This window comes from Bathycoccus prasinos, assembly GCF_002220235.1.
Source record: "Bathycoccus prasinos genomic : Chromosome_3".
Classification (NCBI taxonomy): domain Eukaryota; kingdom Viridiplantae; phylum Chlorophyta; class Mamiellophyceae; order Mamiellales; family Bathycoccaceae; genus Bathycoccus; species Bathycoccus prasinos.
In genome coordinates this window covers 574349-592979 of record NC_024006.1, presented here as the reverse complement: position 1 = coordinate 592979, position 18631 = coordinate 574349, and the positions used below count along the sequence as shown (strand labels likewise).

Below are 18631 nucleotides of genomic sequence, written 5' to 3'. Positions count from 1 at the left end.
AGAGAGAGAGAGAGAGAGAGAAAGAGAGACAGAGAGAGAGCAAAAAAGAAAGCGCGAAGAACTTCCGTTGTATTATTGAGAGAAACGTTTTTTTTTCCTTTGCGAGAAAAAAAAAAGCGCATCTCATCTCATCTCATCTCATCTCATCTCTGTTGGAAAGATTACGCGAGTCGCGCTGCAAAGAGACGGAAGAAAAGGAGGAGGAGGAGGTGGTGGAGGAGGTGGTGGTGAGACGAGTGAAAGAATCTTCGCGTTTATCGCGGAGGAAGTGCGAGGAAAACGAGCGCCAACGGAACAGGTGGTGGATTATTTTGAGAGTCAAAGGAGTCAAAGAAAAAATATCTCCCCATCGCCTGAGCGGAGGAGTCAGAGGAGCTCTATCGAATTCGCGATGAAACGCGCGCGAGAGGCGCAGAAGGAGTTGCAAAGGAAAACGGAGGTGTTGGCATCGGCGAGAGGAGGAGGCGCGAGGGAGAAGAAGGAGACGACGAAGACGACGACGAAGGATGTGGAGGCGAGAGAAGGCGAAGAGAAGGAGAACGGGGCGAGAAAGATGAAGAAGACGAAGGCGAGTGAAGTCAAAGACAGGGAAGAAAAAAGGATTGAAAGGGATCGTCGTCCATCGGAAAAGTTGTTTCCAGCGATGACGCCGAGAAAGCCGCCGCAATCGGCGAGAGGTAGAGGGAAAGGTAGCGTAAATGAGACCGCGCGAAAGAAAGAGGAGGGAGACGGGAAGAATAGGAAAATCGCGAAGAGAACGACGACGACGACGGCGGCGGTAACCGCGAGAGAAACCACAAGAGAGCACGAGAAGTACGCGAATATGAACGTCATCGCCGGGGCAATCCATCAACTCGAAAAAAGCTTTTCGTCGTCAAAGTCAAACAATCGAGAAACTATCGCCGCCGCCGCCAAAGAAGAAGTAGAAGAAGACGCTTTACTACTTTTCGAGAAACCATCATCGGGCAAGGATACCATTAAAGATGCTCCGGTTATTATCATCGATGGAAAGGAAACGATGGAGGCTAAAGTCATACGCGAGTCGATGTCGGCGAATCACGCGCTACGCTTTCACAAAGAGCGATTGGAAGAGGAAGACGTGCGGGATTTAGACGCGCGCGTAAACGACGAAACGAACGACTTTCGCGTGTTTTATTTACCTCCGCCACGAAGCAAACCGAAAACGCAGAAAACGACAGGAAGTGGAGGACTCAGCGCAATCACTGCGTTTGCGCAACAGCAATCGAAGTCGACGAAAAGGAAAACATCCTCGATAAAGAGTACCACGAGTCGTACGGATTCCAAAGGCGATTATCGAGCGCGCCCGGGCGACCATCTCGCCTTTCGCTTCGAGGTGAAAGAGACGCTCGGATCCGGCACGTTTGGTCGCGTGGTGAAGTGCGTCGACCACGACGTGCGTTCACACGACGAAAATACCGGACAAAAGCGTTCGGTGGCGATAAAAATAATCAAGAACAAAGAAGAGTATCGCATTCAAGCAAGGACGGAACTCGCCGTGCTCGAAGCGATTGAATCCGCTCGAATCGGTCTCGCAGAGGACGAAGAAGAAAAAGAAAGAGAAGAAAAAAGAGAAAGAGCGCGAATGAAACGAAACGCGGAGTGCGTCGTTCGAGCTATTGAACATTTCAACTTTCGAACGCACGCTTGCATCGTGTTCGAGTTGTTGCAATGCAATTTGTACGAGTGGATGGTAGATCAGCGCTTCACCGGCGCCTCGGAACGCGTGTGCAAAACCGTCGCCAAACAGCTCGCTCGAGCGCTGTCCTTTCTCAAATCGCTCGGCATTATCCATTGCGACGTTAAGCCAGAGAATATTTTACTCGAAAGAAGGAGCGAAACGGTGTCGGTAAATCCGCTCTCAAAGGTATCATCTTACCCTTCCACCGCGCGCGCTGGTTTCACTTCTTCGACTCAAAAATACGACGCCGGCAACGGGAACAACATTCGCGTCAAACTCATCGATTTCGGCTCCTCGTGCTTCGCCCACGTCCCGCGCATCTACCCGTACGTCCAATCTCGATTCTATCGCGCACCAGAAGTCATGCTTCGCGACCGCGAATACGACCAATCCATCGATATGTGGTCATTCGCGTGTGTTTTAGCCGAACTCAAACGAGGTTCGCCGATTTGGCCCGGGACGGACGAAGCCGAACAATTGGAATTGGCAAAAGAAACCTTGGGCGCACCGTCGAGCGCATTTCTTAACAAACTCAGACGCGAAGAGGAATCTAGAAAGACGTCGTCCGACTCGGACTTTGACGACGAATTAACGAAGAACAGCATGAAAAAACACGACTCCCACGCGCGCGCCTCGCTTTCGCGCGTCGTCCCAACCACGCCGATGAAAACGAAAAAGGGCGTTAAAAGCCGCCGACTTCTCGCCGATCGCGCGAACGATCCCGTCGAAACCGATGTCTTCGACGGCGAAGAAAATGAAAACGAACATCATCATCAACACCGAGACGAAGACGAAGACGACTTCGAAACAACCACCTCAAAAACAACCGCCCCGGCGGCGCCGTCCTCGGGGTCGTCCTCTTTATTCTTACCCTTCGAAACCGCGCGCGAAAAAGCCTCGCGTCGTAAACTCGCCGCCGAAGGCCTCAAAAAAGCGCTCGGGCGAGGGTGCTCGATAAAGTTCGCGCAGTTTTTACAAAGGTGTTTCGAGTGGGACCCGGAGGAGAGGCTGACCCCGGACGACGCGTTGCGGCACGCGTGGTTGAAATCGTTTTCTGTCGGATCCTCCTCTTCCTCCGAAAACGACGAAATCGATTTAAACCGTCCGACTGCCGACGATGATGGTGGTTTCTTTGCGAAATACGGCAACATCAAAAATGGCAACGGCGGTTTTGATCGGCATCCGTCGGCGAGCGCTCGATGAAAAGGAGCAGCAGCAGAGAGAAAAAATCGAGAGAAAAAGTTTACACAATTAAGTTTCACATCACATCACAAATTTCTCCAAAACACCCCGCACTCTTCACTTCTGCGCCCGGGTTTTCTCTCTCTCTCTCTCTCTCTTTTGTCGTCGTCGTTTAGAATAACAGCAAGAGCGATGATGAGCTTTGCGCGGGGTTGTTCTTCGATGTCTTCTCCTTCGTTTTCTTCTTCTTTTGTTGATTCTTCGTCGTCCTCGTCTCACGTGTCGTCGAGGCGAACGAGAGGCACGAGAAGACTCAAGGGTGGTGTTTTGGTCGCGTCGTTTAGCGACGCAAAGGCGAAGGACGATAAAGAAGAAGAATCAGAGAACAAAATGGTGGTCAGCATAACCGGCGCGACTGGGTTCGTCGGCACGAAACTGGTGGAAAGTTTACTGAAAGACGGACACGAGGTGCGAGTGCTCACTCGGTCGATAAAACAGGCGAAGAAAAAATTGAAACCGGAAACGTTACCGAAAGGAACGCTACTCTTAATCGAACCGACGAAATGGCCGTTAGGGATTAAAGGATCCACGCACGTGGTCAATTTAGCCGGAGAACCAATCAGTACGCGATGGGACGAGAACGTGAAGAAAGAAATCATGAACAGCCGAGTGAAAGCGACCGAGGCGGTGGTTTCGGCGATAGCGAACGTGAAGGAGGAAAGTAAACGGCCGAAGGTTTTGGTGACCGCGAGCGCGATTGGGTATTACGGGACGAGCGACGAGGAGACGTTCGATGAGTCGAGCAACTCGGGGAAGGATTACTTATCGAGCGTGTGTCGAGCGTGGGAGAAGGCGGCGAAGAAGGCGGAGGAGATGACGAACGGCGAGACGAGAGTCGTGTTTGTGAGGTTGGGGATTGTTTTAGATAGAGACGGAGGCGCGTTGGGGAAGATGTTGCCTACTTTTCAGCTCTTCATGGGAGGTCCGATTGGTGACGGTGGTCAGTGGTTTTCGTGGATTCACAGGAAAGATGCGGTGAAGATTATTAGGGAGAGTTTAGTGAACGAAGAATTGAAAGGCGCGATAAACGCGACTGCGCCGTTTCCGGTGAAAATGAGGGATTTGACCAACTCGTTAGGGAAGGAGTTAGGGAGACCGAGTTGGATGCCGGTTCCAGATTTCGCGTTGCAAGCGCTTTTAGGAGAAGGGAGCTCGTTAGTGTTGCAAGGACAGAAAGTGTTGCCAAAGGAGCTCTTGAGAGAAGGATATCGATTCGAGTACGAAACGATTACCGACGCTTTGAATGAGATTGTCAACGAATAATAATTTTCGCGCCGCGCGTGTGTCTGTCTAAAATACATTCTCTTCATAAACTAGTTTCTACCTCCTAAAAGTACCGCGCTTTGACGAGTATATACGCCTTATCTTCCATCACGACTTCGTATTCGTCGAACCCGCTCTCTCTCACGATATCCAAAACCGCCTCGCGATCCAAAAACGGCTTATTCGTCTCCCATTTGTACGTCTCTCTCGTCTCGTTGCCTTTCCGCGGCAACACGACCGTGCTGAACAAAACGCCCCAATCGTCTTCGTCGCTCCTCGCGGACGGTTTCAACACCCTTTTGATTTCTTTCATTCCTTTCACTGGGTTTGGCCAACAGTGCATTCCAGCCGTCGAGGACACTTTTTCGAACGTTTCGTTCGCGAACGGTAAATCCGACACGTCTCCTCGCACGACTTCGTAACTGTTGTTGTTCCCAGTGGTGCACTCTCTCTCGAACGTTTCTTTCGCTCGTTCGCACATGCTCTCGTAAAAATCGAGCGCGTAAACTTTCGCAAACATCTTCGAGGAGATGATACTTTTCGTCACCACGCCGGGACCGCACGACACGTCCAATAACTGCATCGCTCGTTCGTTCTCGCTCGCTAAGATGGACACCACTTCCTCCGCCTCTTTCTCGCACCCGGGATATCCCAACAGGCGGAACAACTGTCGGTACCCAGAATCGTACACCATTGCCCCCAGTTTCGTTTGGAACGGACTGAACGAAGAAGAAACGAAAGTTCCCATCCTCCTCCTGGTTCTTTTCCTCGCGCTTTGGTGGCGGAAGAACTGTACCGATGCTCGAGGCGCGATGGATGAAGACATGTTTCTTGTGAGGCGTTTGACGCTTTCTTTCGTCATTTCAATTTCCCCTAAAGGTGTTTCCAAAAACGCACATCACATGACGCGCGCTGCTCTTGCTCTCGGGGTTCTCCAACCGTCGCTGTCGTCGAGACAAAGCGGGAGACGACGACGACACGACATCGTTCGGTGTACTGCGACTCGCGGAGGAGGAGGAGACAAAAACGGGCGAACAGTAACACCACCATCACCGACGAGAATTTTGTTCCGACGAAGGTCTTCTTTCCCGACGATGATTTCCCCGAGGAGTTTTGAAGGAACATCGTCGGGTGGTAACGGTGAGTACGTCAACGACGACGAGACGAATGCAAACAACGAAGGCACTGGCATGTTGTGGTGTATAAAAAAATGCATCGGTTGGGTAGAGAAACAAGTGCAAAACGCGAAAAACGCGGCGCCACTTTTGAAATGGCCCGATGCGGTGCTTTTGAGCAAGCAAACCGGGCGAGACGTGTGCGGGAACGCGATGGTCATTTTAGTCGGTTTGTGTGTGTTTACGGCGATGTTGGGGTGCATCGATTGGTGCATCGTGGCGTTTCGATCGTGGTTGTTATTGCCGTGATGTAGAAGAAGTAGAGTGCTGCGCGCGATAGTTTAGTATTTATTAGAATGTATTCGTGTGATGTGTATTATTCAAGTTGTGTTCTTGTATACGCGTTTAAAAGAACGGCTAAAATAATAATAATAATAACGTTCAATGATGTCGTTTTTTAAGATGGTCAATGTTTATATACTCTTTCTCGTTCTTACTCTATATTATCTTCTTACTTCTTCGCCAACTTTCTCTCTTTCGCCTCTCTTTCCGCTTTCTTAGACAAGTGTTTCTTGTACTCGCGAATGTCTTTGTCCCATCTGCGAACGGTTTTGTCTTCGCACACCCAAATATCTCTCGCGACTTGGTCGATTAAACGGAAATCGTGCGAAACCAAAATGACACCGCCGTTGTACACCTTAATAGCTTCGGCTAACGCATCAATGGCTTCTAAATCCAAGTGATTCGTAGGCTCATCGAGTAACAACAAGTTTGGTTTGCCCATACAAATCATCGCAAAGACTAAGCGAGATTGTTGTCCTTCGGACAGTTCACCAATAAGCGTCGTTTGTTGTTTACCGGCGATGCCGTATTTTCCGAGAAACGCGCGCCATTCGTCAATGTCTCGTTTAAACTTACCGTGGACGTTTGGATAGGTATCCATGAAAAATTGCAAAACGGTTTTGCTTCGATCCAAAACTTCGACGGAGTGCTGATGGTATTTACCGATGTTCAAAGCGGAGTGTCGAGAGACCGAACCTTTGGTTGGAGTCAACTCGCCCGTCATGAGCTTCAATAAAGTGGATTTACCGGCGCCGTTCGGTCCAACTAAAGCCACGCGACTGTCGCAGTCAACGCCTAAATCCAGTTTGTCGTACAAGTAATTTTCTTCTTTACCGTTGTACGCGAACGAGACCTGGTCGAACGGTAACACCGGCGGCGGTACCTTATCGCAATCCGGAAAATTGAACGTAAACGTTCTCTCCTTGTGCACCGGCGGAGTTAAGCCGGCGGCGATCATTTTATCGATGATTTTCTGTTTCGATTCCGCTTGCTTTCTCGCGTTCGCGTACGTCCCGCACGATCGAATAAACTCTTTCAAGTGGTTAATATCAGATTGTTCTTTTTCGTATTTACGCTGTTGGACGATGTTGTCTTCCTCAACGGTGCGACAGTACGTGTCGTAGTTCCCGGAATAATACTTCAATTTGCCATCGGTGAGCCAAATCATGTGCGAACACACGCCGTTTAAGAAATCTTGCGAATGAGAAACGACGACTAAACATTTCTTGTACAAAGCCAAGTGGTTTTCTAACCACACGCACGCTTCTAAATCCAAATGGTTCGTCGGTTCGTCGAGCAACAAGATTGTCGGCGTCGCAAACAACGCTTTCGCCAACGCCACGCGCATGCGCCACCCCCCCGACATGTCCTTCGTCGGACGATCAATCATTTCCGCGGAGAAACCTAACGAGTGCAGCAATTCGCTCGCTCTTGCCTCGAACGTGGATGGATCAATTTCCTCCAATCGATCGTACAAAGACATCAAGCGCTCGTCGTCCGGGCCGAAATTCTCCAACAAATGTTGCTCAAACTTGTTCAATCGTTCCATCTCTTCCACGAGCTCGTCGATAACGCACTGAATCGCAGATCTATCCGACGGTTCCGCTTCAGTTTTCAAGTGATAAATGTCTACGTGATCTGGGATTGGCACCTCTCTCATGGCTAAACACTCGAGAAAGTTGGTCTTTCCAGAGCCGTTTTGCCCAATCAAACCGTATCGTCTACCGATGGTCAACTCAATATCGCATTCGTCGATTAACACTCTGCCATTCATCGTCATGGAGAAGTTTGTAATTTTAATATCTCTGGCGGCAATTTGCGAAGAGAGAACGCCGGTGACGGTTCGTTTCAAACCAGCTTTGGAGATGCCGCTGATTTCCGCCTTACCAATCGCTTGTTCCAAGCTCGTAATTTCTTCCTCCTCGTCTTCGCCTTTAATCCCTTTCTTTGACTTTTTCTTCTTCGCTCTCTCCGCCTCTCTCGCTGCTTTCTTTTCCGCCTTGGCGGCTTCTTTTTTCGCTTTTTCTTCGGCGACTTGTAAAATCAGCGCGGACGCTTCGGCTTCCTCTGCCGCGCGTTTCTTCGCTATGGCCTCGCCCAAAGCTTTCGGATCTAACTCGTCCATATCTTTGAATTCATCCGGAATTTCTGTCTGAGGTTTGTAAATATCGTCCGGATCTTTCGGCTTCTTCGTATCCTGTGCGATGGCAATGCCTTCTTCTTCCAACTTCTTCTTCTCCTCGAGAATTTTCTTTTGCTTTTCTGTCATACCTTTTTGCTCGGGGACCTCCAACGCGCTCATAATTTCCTTCGCTTCTCTCGTACCAGCAACTACATTCGGTGCGATCGCGTCTTCGGACCAACCTTCTGGAACAACCAGATCTTCCTCTAAATCGTCCATCATGCCTCTATCATCGTCCGGAAGCATATCTTCGTTGTACAAATCACCCAATTCTTTCGCTCGCGCTAAGTTCTCCTCCGCCTCTTTTCTCGCCGCATCTTCGCTCTCTTGGTTCGCTTTCGCTCTTTCCGCCAACAAACGCGTAATCTCGTCTTCGCCTTCCGTCTTATCGTCCGTATCATTCGTAATTTCTTCGACCAACTCCTTCCCGGTGAACAATTTCTTCTTGTGCCTTTCTCTCAATTCTTCCTCGTCCGTCGATTTCCTCGCCGCGACTTTCTTTTCCTTCCACGCCAAGTAATTCTCCAACGTCACCGGCGTCCCAGTCCCACCTTTTACTTTTAACTCGTTCAACTTTTCTCTCAAAAGATCCTGGTCCGTTTTTCTATTCTTCATAGCCTCTAACTCCGCGGCTCGAATATCCGCGGCGAACACGTACCCGGGCGGTAACTTGTGCTTATACTTGCAATCCTTCCCATCCGCGCACTGCCAAAACCACCCGTATAACTTCTTCTCCACCGCGTCGAGAAAGTGTTTGCAAATAATTTGCGTCTCGTTGCTCGAATTCACCTCTTGCCCGTGTTTCTTTTGAATCACCGCCTCTAACTTCTTCTGATCCCAATCGTCGATGGAATCTACGTTTTCGAACAAACTCCTCTTGGCGATTTTTTCGTTGATGGCCAAATCGTGCGAAAACGCGCACTTATCCCCGGTCTTGGCGCAACATCCGTGCTTAAAAAACTCGCACAAAACCGTCTTCTTATCCACGCCTTCCGCCACTTCCGGCTGTTTGATGTCGATCCCTTTCGTTCTCAACAGAAACTCCTGCGCTTCTTTCGCCGCTTTCTTTTGCGCCCGGAGATGTTCTCGTCCAATCTTCGTCGTCGGGTCGTTCAAGTCTTTCAAACGTTGCATCTCCTTCGCGTGTTTCGTGTTCATCGCCGCGCCTTTCACTTGCCCGAACGACTGGTTCGCCGAGGCGAGCTTTTTCAACTTGGAGTCCTCTCTTTTCTTCTCGTCCAGGACGTCTTGGTGCGACATCCCGGCTTTCTTCGCCTTCAGGCGGTTCTCCTGCGCCGGTGTTTTCCCCATCTCTTCTTTCGATGATGATGTGGTTTTAGAAAGACCTGCTTCTTCGTTGTTGTTGTGTGGAATTATTATTCGATGGCTGAAATCAATCGAAGACTCTCGATGAAAAAATTTCGTCAAAACTGCACTTTTTTGGTCACAAAAAGACAAAAAAATTCAAAAAATTTTCTCTCGTCTCTTTTCTCACTTTCTTTTGCTCTCTGTGATATATACATCACATATCAAATCATCATTACATCATCATCATGGAGGCCTTGGAAGCGGCCGTTTTGTCGCGGAAAGGAGGAGGAGACGAAGACAAAACGAGAAAACTTTGGCGAGAGCCTTTGAAACAGATCGCGGATTTGGAAAATCGAGAGAAAAGGGACGCTTTGGCGACGAGTTTAGTTCCCTTGGCAAAGTTTTTTTTCTCTCTCTCAGAAGAAAATAATGCGACGACGACTGCGACGACGACGACGACGACTACTGCTGCGACGACGACGATTCAGACGACGACGACGTTTGACGAACCGCCGAAAGCAAACGAGTACGATTTTGTGACCAGAGACGTGTCGTTGAGCACGCCGAGAGGGAAATTTGACGTGTATAAGATGAGAAATTCGTCTTCGATTTTGTTGTATTCCTGCAATCCGAAAAAGAAGGAGAGTTTGTTGCTGAGGAAAGAGAACATGGCCACGTTCGCGGTGTTACCGACGGAGGACTCGAACGGGACGCAATATTTGGTGGTTTCTTTGAAAGAGGAGGTGACGTTACCGTCGGTAAAAAATGGGATTAAAGCTATCGTGTGGCAATCGAGGGCGCAGTTATCCGCGGCGGAGAAAAAATTGAAAGTGACCGTCGGCGAAGGAGGCGAAGGCGCCATGTCGGAGAAAGAAGTGAAAGACGCGTTTACGGTTGGCGAGCACGACTTGAGCGAAGAAGATACGTTGAAAAATTCAATTGGATTGATGAGGTGTTACGTCAAATCGTGCGGTGTGAAAGAGTACACCAAAGGGTTCGTGAAAGTGAAGTGCGTGTTGAAATTCAACGACGGGTATTTGTTTTTGCTGAGGAAACATTTGATTTTTCTCGAACGGCCGGCGATTGTGACTTTAGTGGAAGATTTGGACGAGTTACGGATCATGAGAGCGGAAGCTGGAGGGTCGAGCAATTTTGATTTAGCGTGTAAATTGGACGGCGTCGAATACGAGTTTTTGAACATTTCGAAGGAATATTTGTTGCCGGTGAGAGAGTGGCTGTCAATGGTATGCGAGGAAGCGCCGGCGGAGGGTGACGACGGCGACGACGAAGAGGATGGAGGAATGAAAAAGAGAAGTAGCAAAAAAGAGGACACGACGCAAGATATTCTCCAAGATGTCAACTCGGATTCCGACGACGACGACGACTCGGACGACGATTTCAAAGGCGAGGAATCTGAAGAAGGAGAAGATGACGACGACGATGATGATGATGATGATGATGATGATAACTCTGGATCTGACGATGACTCAGACGACGACGACTCGGACGACGACGATGGTGCATTTAACACGGTCGCGAAGAACGAAACGAAAGAGAAGAAGAAGTCACACACTCCGACCGGAACCAAACGTCCGCGCGAAGGCGAAGAAGAAGACAAAGAGGAGAAAAAGGGAGACGACGATTTTGAAGACGCCGAATCATCGGACTCCGATAACGCTTTCGGCATGAGGTCCGTCGCTCCCTGAAACTTGTAATACTACTACGTGCAAAGAATGATATATACTACGCAGAGCGCGCATTCACGCCCGCCGGCCCGCGAATATTTTTCATTGCAAAGGTCAAAGTCGTCACAAAAAGGCACTTAAAAAACGACCACAAAAATGGTCCTCCTCCCTATAAAACCCATCGTAATTAAATCATCCCGACCTGCGCGCGAGACTGTCAAACTTTGTCTCAGGCGTTCGTTTTTGTTTCTCTCGTTCGCGTGCGTGCTCGTCGTCTGTGTCTTTGGCATCGACAACCTCGCGTTCGTTGATGAAAGAAAGGCCGGGAAAAAAAACGACGACGCTTTCGATTTGATGAAAAACGAGAAGAAGGACAACGACCGAGGACGACGACGACCGGGCTTCGGGTTGATTGATTCCGTGCTGCGGGCGTCGACGGCGACGACGACGAAGGAAGAAATCATGCACGAGGTGGAGGAGATGAAGTACGAGCGGCCGAGCGATGAGTCCTCCTCCGAGGACAGTGGTGGTGGTGCGTTTGGAGATATCGAAGAAGAAGAAGAAGAAGTAGGAAAGGAAGAAGACGAAAGCGCGAAGGAGATCGATACACCATCGACGACGACGACGATGGATGAAGTGAAAGAGAAGGAAGAGGAGAAGCCTATCGATGTGACGACGAAAGAAGTAGAAATAAAAGAAGAAGAACAGCGAGAACAACCGGCGGCGGCGTCGAGCGTTGAACGAGAGGAGACGAAAGGAGAAGCGCCGCGAGAAGAAGGAGACGAACGAGAGCAACGAATAGCGGAAGACGACCTGACGCCAAAAAGTTTCGTGGAGTTCACCGCGAAAGATCTCGAAGACGTCGAGCGGTTCGATTACATGATGCAAAAACGGGACGGTTCTATAGGATTGAGCAAAAATCAGTGCCAAGAAGTGAAGACGTATTTCCAAGAGATGTTGAAACCGAGGTACGAAGATTTGAAAACGAACAGGATTGTCATCATTGATTGGTCGGAAAATTATCAGAACGGCATCGGAGACGAGATGCAACATTATCAAGAGTTGTTTATCATCGGCGTTTCAACAGGGAGAGCGGCGTACGTCAAGACGCAAAAAGCAGAGTGCGACGGATTGGGCGTCTCGGAAGGCGACGAGATTGAGAACTCTAAAACGTACGAGGATTTAGCGAGGAAGTGCCAGTTTGATTTGGGAGATTATTTCATCGGCTACGGCGATGTCGATTGGAAGTGGGATAAGGGGAAGAGAAGACGTGCGAAGAAAGAGTTGTTCGAGGAAGGCGATTTCGAGGAGACGGTGTTTACGTGGAGTCAAAAGGGCTCGTACATCGGCGACGAGCAACCGGAAAGGTATAAAGGTGGATTTTACGCCGAACCGGATGAGAATTCAATCGTGAAAACTATGGAACACCCGAAGTTTCAAGCCGCTCGCGTCGCTCGCATTCGAATCAAAACGAATTTTGGCCACTGGTGCCATCCGAAACCGTCCGATTGGGGGATTTGTTTGTCCTATCGCTGGGCGACGAATTTCGAGAACAATTTTACGTCGAGCAAATGCGGCGAGGCGTGCGGAGTAGGGTCGTGTTTTGGAACGCATATGTTGATGCCGAGGAAGCATTTAAAAATAGCCATGCTTCCAGCGTTCGAGGAAATGTCCAGAAGAGGGTGGAAACAAATCGTCGGCGCGCACATTCGCACCGGCTTTGCGGATATGAGTCAAGTCGAACCGCCGACGAATGTTCCAAGAGTTGTAAAACAGGCAGACTTAGCGTCCGTTGACGAACTTTTAGCGACGGAACGAACGAAAAGAACATATCCGGAACCGAAGTGTCCGATTAAAAAAGATGAACACAGTGTGAGTTGGCCGAGGGGGAGCGACGATGAAGACGCCGGCGCCGGCTCGGCGCCGTTGACGCTCTTCTTGAAATGTCTTGCCGATTTAATGAGAGACGTCCGATTGAAAGAAAGCGACCCGTTGGGTTTGTTTTTTACGACGGATTCACCAGCCATCAACGCCATCTTACATTCCCCGGAAGCGTTGGAAGTTTTACGAGTGAACGGGACGGAAGTCTTAAGCACGGTTGGCTCCTTCGGCAACGTGAAATTCTCCAACACCGGCGTCTGCGACGACGCCTCGGACTCGTGCATCGCCAGCGACCCCCGAAGCGCGTGGTTGAAATCCATGGTCGATATGACCCTCTTAGGAGAAACAGACGTCGAGCTGTTACTATACAGCTCCAAATTCGCCGACGCTGCGTTGATGCGATCAATAAAAGTCAAAAGAGGACGCGTGCATTTTTACGAAGACACGCGCATAACGCACCAACTGATCGATCCTTTAGTCTCGAGAATCCAAAAGCCAAACCCGAGCGAGGAGGATTGGAAAGCCTGGGGGCTATTGTGGGATAACTTTGGTCCGAGCGGCGAACGAATAGACGTGAAAGGAAGCACGTTAGCTCGAAAAACAAGCGTAGCGTAGGTAGCCATGTAAAAGTAGTGTGTGTGTGTGTTGTGTATTCTTAAAATTTCAGTATAAAACGCATAGTAAAACAAAATGATAAAACGGAGAGCCTCGTGTTCTTCTTTTAAACAACACTCGGTCTCTCTCTGGGTCTCTCTCTCTCTCTCTCTCTTCTCCTTCTCTCTTTCTTCCTCTTCTTTCTTTCGTCGCTCGTCGTCAAATCAAAAGTTTAACCTTCCAACGAGGCCGCGGCCGCTCCGGCGTGCGCCGGATCTCTTCGAAAGCACTGGTCGCAAATATCCTGCTTGCCGTTCGCGTCTTTGGCGTAAGCGCTTTCCTTCCACTCCGTGGTAATTTGCGTCGAGCACACGCAGCACGACTTACCCGACTCCATGGCCTGCTTCGTCGATCTGCACTCTTTCAAGTAGCACTTGTTGCACAAATCCTTCTTCCCTTCCGATTTGTCTTTACTCGTTCTCCATTTCGAGCTCGAGTGGCGGGCGCCGCAACACCAGCACTTCAACGTCCCGCTCGCTTGCAAACGCTCTCTTCTCTCGCGTTCGTAACATCGAGTGCACAAATCCTTCCCTTCGTGCAACTTGCTCTTATACCAACACCCGCCGGCATCTGGACGCGCGCACACGAAACACTCCCTGTTCTGGTTCTTCACGTGGTCGTGCGACCAACACGTGAAGCACAAGTATTGGTCGTCGCCTTCCGCCGTCCCGGGCTTGCGGAGATACCGTCCGCTCTTTTGCCTCTTAACGCAGTTTTCCCCGACGCACGTGCGTTGAATCCACCCCGGTGGTTTTTCCTTTTGATTCGTGTCGTCTCTCGACCGGTACTCTCTCGGGAGCGGGAGCATCGGGACGACCGGTAAAACTCTCGGCGAGTGCGTTTGGTGCGGGGACAAGAATTGTCCGCCCCCCTGGGAGGCGGTTTGCGTCTGCACGATGGTATTCTCGTCCTCATCGAAGGACCCGATCGCTTCCTAGTATTTATGTGTTCGAAAGCGCATCGAGTGGAAGAAATACGTCAGCGTGTTTTTACGAAGAGAGAAGGGAGAAAGAAACTTCGCATCGCGAACCGTCGTCGTACCCGTCGTCGCGTTTAAGGTTCCATTGCGCTCGATTTAAGGTTCGAGAGAATTGAATGAATTCCACCAACGGATCGATAGTTGAAAAAAAATATAAACACGTACCTTTCTTGGACTTTGCGACCCGACCATTTTCATGGCTTGCGATTGTACCGCCTTCACGGCGCGGGAGATCGGGTTCCCCCGTTCGGTTGGTTTTCTGCGCGGTGGCATGGTTGCGTTCTTTTAAACCGTTGTGAACACTCCAACGAGAAGAGAGAGCAAGCGCAATTTAGGGAAGAGAAATGCAGAATTCGTTTTTCGGTTTTTGCGAAACCTTAAATTCCCCTTAAGAAAAAAACCCTAAACAATCTTACGAAAATTCAAAAATTCTCTCTTTTTATTTAAGCGACACAATCTTATTGAAGATGATGTCGACGACGAAACGAGACGCTCTTTCCACAGTGAACAACAACAACAACAACAACGGAAACGGGTTCAAAAGCGGCGGTAATTGCGCACTCGCTTTTGATGATGATGTTGACAAGGAGGAGGAATCGTTATTAGTATTGGAGAATAGGAAGAGAAAAAGCAACATCACTTGGGAAGACGAGGACAAAATCATCATCAAGAACCACCAACACCAACACCAGAGGAAGTTGAAGAATATGAGGTGCGACGTGGAGGTGCGATTAAAACGGGATTCAATTGCGAAGAAAAGTGAGGTTAAAAAGCGCGTTTTGGAGTATTTCGAACGTTCAGGCATGCCGACGGTGCGTGCGGATGAAGAGATCAATTTAGATGATTCCCGAGAGGAAGAAGACATTGTAATTGCATTGCGTGCAGAAGAGTTGGGACCGTTGTGGTGTGGTGACTTCGACGAGTTGTTGGCGTTTTTGAGGAACAACTGCGAGAAGATCGTGACGTATTGGGACGCGAGTGGCGAATGCGAAGGCATGCAATTGATGTTTTGCGAGGTTGATTTTCGCATACACGTGCACGAAATCAACGAAGACGGCGCCGGAGAGGAACGAGAAGACGACGAGGAAATAGCCACGTATAAGGAGTACGCGTTGCCGTGTCGCGAGTTTAGCGAGTATTGGGACTCGTTGTACTTAGACGAAGGCAAGAAGTTGCGTTTGAAAAACTACGCGCGGACGGCGTTGGAGTTTGGCAACTTGAACGTGAACGCGTCGCTGGTGGCGTTTAATCGAGTGGTGTTGTTACACGGACCTCCTGGGACTGGGAAGACGACCATGTGCAAAGGGTTAGCGCAGAAGTTGGCGATACAGATGCTCGATACGTATTCGGAACCCGTCTTTGTGGAAATCAACGCGCACTCGCTCTTTAGCAAATGGTTTTCGGAGAGCGGTAAGTTGGTTTCTAAACTGTTCGAGAAGATCCAAGAGTTGACAGACGACGAGGACACCTTTGTGTTTGTGTTGGTGGACGAAGTGGAGTCGTTGGCGGCGGCGAGGAAAGCGACTGGGGCGGAACCGTCGGATGCCATTCGGGTCGTGAACGCGTTGTTGACGCAATTGGACGCTTTGAAGGAGAAGAAGAACGCGATGGTGTTGACGACGAGTAACGTGACCGATGCGATTGATGTGGCGTTTATCGATCGCGCGGATGTGAAGATGTACGTCGGCAATCCTGCAGATGCCGCTAGGGGTCATATCCTACTTTCGTCGATTAATGAGCTCAAGCGAGTAGGTATATTACCACCAACCAAACTGGAAATGGCGAAAGACTCGAACCTTTTCAAGGACGTAGTGATTGCAACGGAGGGAATGAGCGGCAGAGCGCTCCGAAAGTTGCCTTTTTTGACCATCGCCGGAATGAATCGATCCATGTGCGATGGACCGATAAATGATGAAGAATTCCTCAGAGCGGTGCGAGAACAAGCGATAAACGAAAAGCGCGAGCGCGAGAGATTGGGAGCCAATAATTAAGAGTATAAACAAAAAACGCATATAGTAAAATACCATCCAATTTACGGTTTTAAAATAGCAACTTTAGTTTACAATGTATTTTTATTATGTGTATCACTATATCTATCTGTACAGTCTATCAAAGTCGAGCATCATCGTGTCTTCTGTTTCTTGAACATGTTCGCGATGGAAACCTGGCGACCACCTTTCTCTCGTTGACCGTTCCATCGATCGATGTACGCGTCTATGGCTTTGCCAAATTTCTTTTTACACCCGCTCATGGACATTCGTCGAACCTCACCCATAATCGGAGCTTCTGGAAACGACCTATCGTTGAGTCCAAACACCCAACCTACGCCCGTGTAGGAATTCGGGTCGCGACCGTCGAGAGAATACGTATCATTCAATCGCATCAAGACAGTCCACGCCTCTCTCGAATCGCGAAACCATTCGACGACTTTTTTACCCCAATACATTCGCGTGTAGTTGTGCGTCTTACCCGAGATGCGCAATTCATTTTGCGCGGCATTCCATAAAGGATCGTCCGTTTGTCCTTTTTCGAGCTCTTCGTACGTATATCTCGTCTCCCTTTCGTCTTTGTGCTTCTCGAGCGTATTAATGCACCAAATAGGCAAAGCGTCGAACGTATCGTAGGTTTCTCTTTTTTTTACTACGAATTGAATCCCCAACTCTCTTCGAATGATGAGTTCGTCCAGAAAGACTTCGACGCTTTTTTGAATCTTTTCATCGGTTTTGTGTGCATTCGCAAACCTTCGCGCGCGTTTGGCGACGTGTAAAACGGAGATTTGACCATAGTGTATGTAGGGCGCCAAATGCGATTGGAGTCCGAGCGAACAGTCGTTACGAAGTTCACCGTATTTGCGCAATACGACTGAATCGAGAAACGCGTCGAGTTTAAGCATCGCTTCGATTTCGCCTCCGATGTGATATTTGTCACATTTTGGAATATGTGGCGTTTCTTTCAACCCAAATTCCGTTTTTAAAACGGACAAGATATCATCGGCGGTTTGTTTCGCGGATGTTGAAGGCGTCGACGACGACGAAGAAGATGCGATTCTACCGTCTATGACGAACGCAAATCTGTCGTCGAGCACATCCATCACCGACATGCGAGCTTTTTTCACATCTTCGGCGTTCCATAAAGGCACAATTTCTTCCAAATCTGGCACATTTTCCGTGTGCTCGAACGATTTCGGCAACGCGAACGCGCGAAACGATGCGGCAGAAACGTCTAGCTTTGGTCGCGAAGATAAGTGCGCGAACACTGGAACAACCACGTCCGTCTCAACTTCCGTTATTGGTATCGAAACTTTACGCGCGAGCGTTTCGCGCCAAATTCTCAACACTCGCAAATATCCGCAGTCCGTGATGATCTCAATCGCGTTCTTGGATAGGGATAAAATTGCCTCTGGAATGCCGGACGCGTCCTCTTTTTCCTCCTTCCGCTTCTTCTTCTTTGTCACCAAGAAAAACGGAACGTTCCGCCTCGACAAACCTTCTTTGACATCCAACAACCCTTTCACCATGAAATTATAATGCCTCTCGTTGGCGTCCTCGTAGTCGCACGTCAACGCAAACGCAACGACGACTGGCTTCTTATGCGCGTTCGCTCTCTCCACCGCCACCTCCAACGCCTCGTTATATCGCGCGCGTTGCGACGATTGCATCCAATACAAAACGTATTGTCCATTCGCCACGTTATTTTTGGCGTCTTCACCGTTTACTCTCCGAATCCTATCGCCGTGCACGCGCGCTCGTTGAGAAAGCTTCTTCTCGTTCGCCTTCAGTCTTTCCAAAGCCTCTCTCTTGTTCCTCTCGATCCTCGCTTTCAGTTCAGGCGTTAAGATGACGCGTTCTTCCTCGGAGGACATTTTCCTTCCTCTTACTCCTTCTCTAACACGTGCACCTTTCCGTCGCGGCTTTAAACATCCACGCGAGCACGACAATCAAAACCGCTCCGGACGACCAGACGTCCCCTCCGAACACGTCCACAGTCTCTCCCTCGTTAGTATTGTTATTATTATTGTTTCCACCACCACCGCTGCTGTTCTCTCCGTTCTCATTATTATTATTAGTATTATTAAACGATTTTCCACCACCTCCTCCGGTGTTATCCGACGGTGGAGGAGGTCGGCGCTCCATGTTACGTTCTTCTCGCGCGCGGGTTTACAAGAATGGTATCGTTGTTTGCAATGGGAAATCCTCCGTTAAATCCTCTTTCGTATCCTTTTTTCCCTTTTCAAGTGCTTTCAAGTAGGGTTTAAGCAGTCCTGGGTCAAAAAAAAAAAAA

At 49.3% G+C, this 18631-nt stretch overlaps 10 protein-coding genes across 10 annotated transcripts; 6 read left to right on the top strand and 4 right to left on the bottom strand.

The window, feature by feature from the left end:
- Positions 1–391: 391 nt before the first annotated feature.
- Positions 392–2902, top strand: Bathy03g03070 (predicted protein; the record flags this gene model as incomplete). Its single annotated transcript, XM_007514016.1, has 1 exon — positions 392–2902. One exon carries the CDS (start codon positions 392–394, stop codon positions 2900–2902), a length of 2511 nt encoding a protein of 836 aa, XP_007514078.1.
- A 201-nt stretch (positions 2903–3103) lies between these two features.
- Positions 3104–4204, top strand: Bathy03g03060 (putative cell division inhibitor; the record flags this gene model as incomplete). Its single annotated transcript, XM_007513873.1, has 1 exon — positions 3104–4204. One exon carries the CDS (start codon positions 3104–3106, stop codon positions 4202–4204), a length of 1101 nt encoding a protein of 366 aa, XP_007513935.1.
- A 64-nt stretch (positions 4205–4268) lies between these two features.
- On the bottom strand, positions 4269–4898 carry Bathy03g03050 (predicted protein; the record flags this gene model as incomplete). The annotated part of the gene is made up of 1 exon (XM_007514145.1): positions 4269–4898. The coding sequence occupies one exon, from the start codon at positions 4896–4898 to the stop codon at positions 4269–4271; it is 630 nt and encodes a 209-aa protein (XP_007514207.1).
- A 118-nt stretch (positions 4899–5016) lies between these two features.
- On the top strand, positions 5017–5628 carry Bathy03g03040 (unknown protein; the record flags this gene model as incomplete). The annotated part of the gene is made up of 1 exon (XM_007514116.1): positions 5017–5628. The coding sequence occupies one exon, from the start codon at positions 5017–5019 to the stop codon at positions 5626–5628; it is 612 nt and encodes a 203-aa protein (XP_007514178.1).
- A 202-nt stretch (positions 5629–5830) lies between these two features.
- On the bottom strand, positions 5831–9154 carry Bathy03g03030 (ATP-binding cassette sub-family F member 2; the record flags this gene model as incomplete). The annotated part of the gene is made up of 1 exon (XM_007514236.1): positions 5831–9154. The coding sequence occupies one exon, from the start codon at positions 9152–9154 to the stop codon at positions 5831–5833; it is 3324 nt and encodes a 1107-aa protein (XP_007514298.1).
- Positions 9155–9396: 242 nt separating this feature from the next.
- Bathy03g03020 (predicted protein) lies at positions 9397–10857 on the top strand (the record flags this gene model as incomplete). The annotated part of the gene is made up of 1 exon (XM_007514088.1): positions 9397–10857. The coding sequence occupies one exon, from the start codon at positions 9397–9399 to the stop codon at positions 10855–10857; it is 1461 nt and encodes a 486-aa protein (XP_007514150.1).
- Positions 10858–10992: 135 nt separating this feature from the next.
- Bathy03g03010 (predicted protein) lies at positions 10993–13332 on the top strand (the record flags this gene model as incomplete). Its single annotated transcript, XM_007514377.1, has 1 exon — positions 10993–13332. The coding sequence occupies one exon, from the start codon at positions 10993–10995 to the stop codon at positions 13330–13332; it is 2340 nt and encodes a 779-aa protein (XP_007514439.1).
- Positions 13333–13543: 211 nt separating this feature from the next.
- Bathy03g03000 (unknown protein) lies at positions 13544–14542 on the bottom strand (the record flags this gene model as incomplete). Its single annotated transcript, XM_007514229.1, has 2 exons — positions 13544–14305; positions 14516–14542. The coding sequence occupies 2 exons, from the start codon at positions 14540–14542 to the stop codon at positions 13544–13546; spliced, it is 789 nt and encodes a 262-aa protein (XP_007514291.1).
- Positions 14543–14820: 278 nt separating this feature from the next.
- Positions 14821–16341, top strand: Bathy03g02990 (thyroid receptor-interacting protein 13; the record flags this gene model as incomplete). The annotated part of the gene is made up of 1 exon (XM_007513923.1): positions 14821–16341. One exon carries the CDS (start codon positions 14821–14823, stop codon positions 16339–16341), a length of 1521 nt encoding a protein of 506 aa, XP_007513985.1.
- Positions 16342–16472: 131 nt separating this feature from the next.
- Positions 16473–18212, bottom strand: Bathy03g02980 (deoxyribodipyrimidine photolyase; the record flags this gene model as incomplete). The annotated part of the gene is made up of 1 exon (XM_007514192.1): positions 16473–18212. One exon carries the CDS (start codon positions 18210–18212, stop codon positions 16473–16475), a length of 1740 nt encoding a protein of 579 aa, XP_007514254.1.
- Positions 18213–18631: the final 419 nt, after the last annotated feature.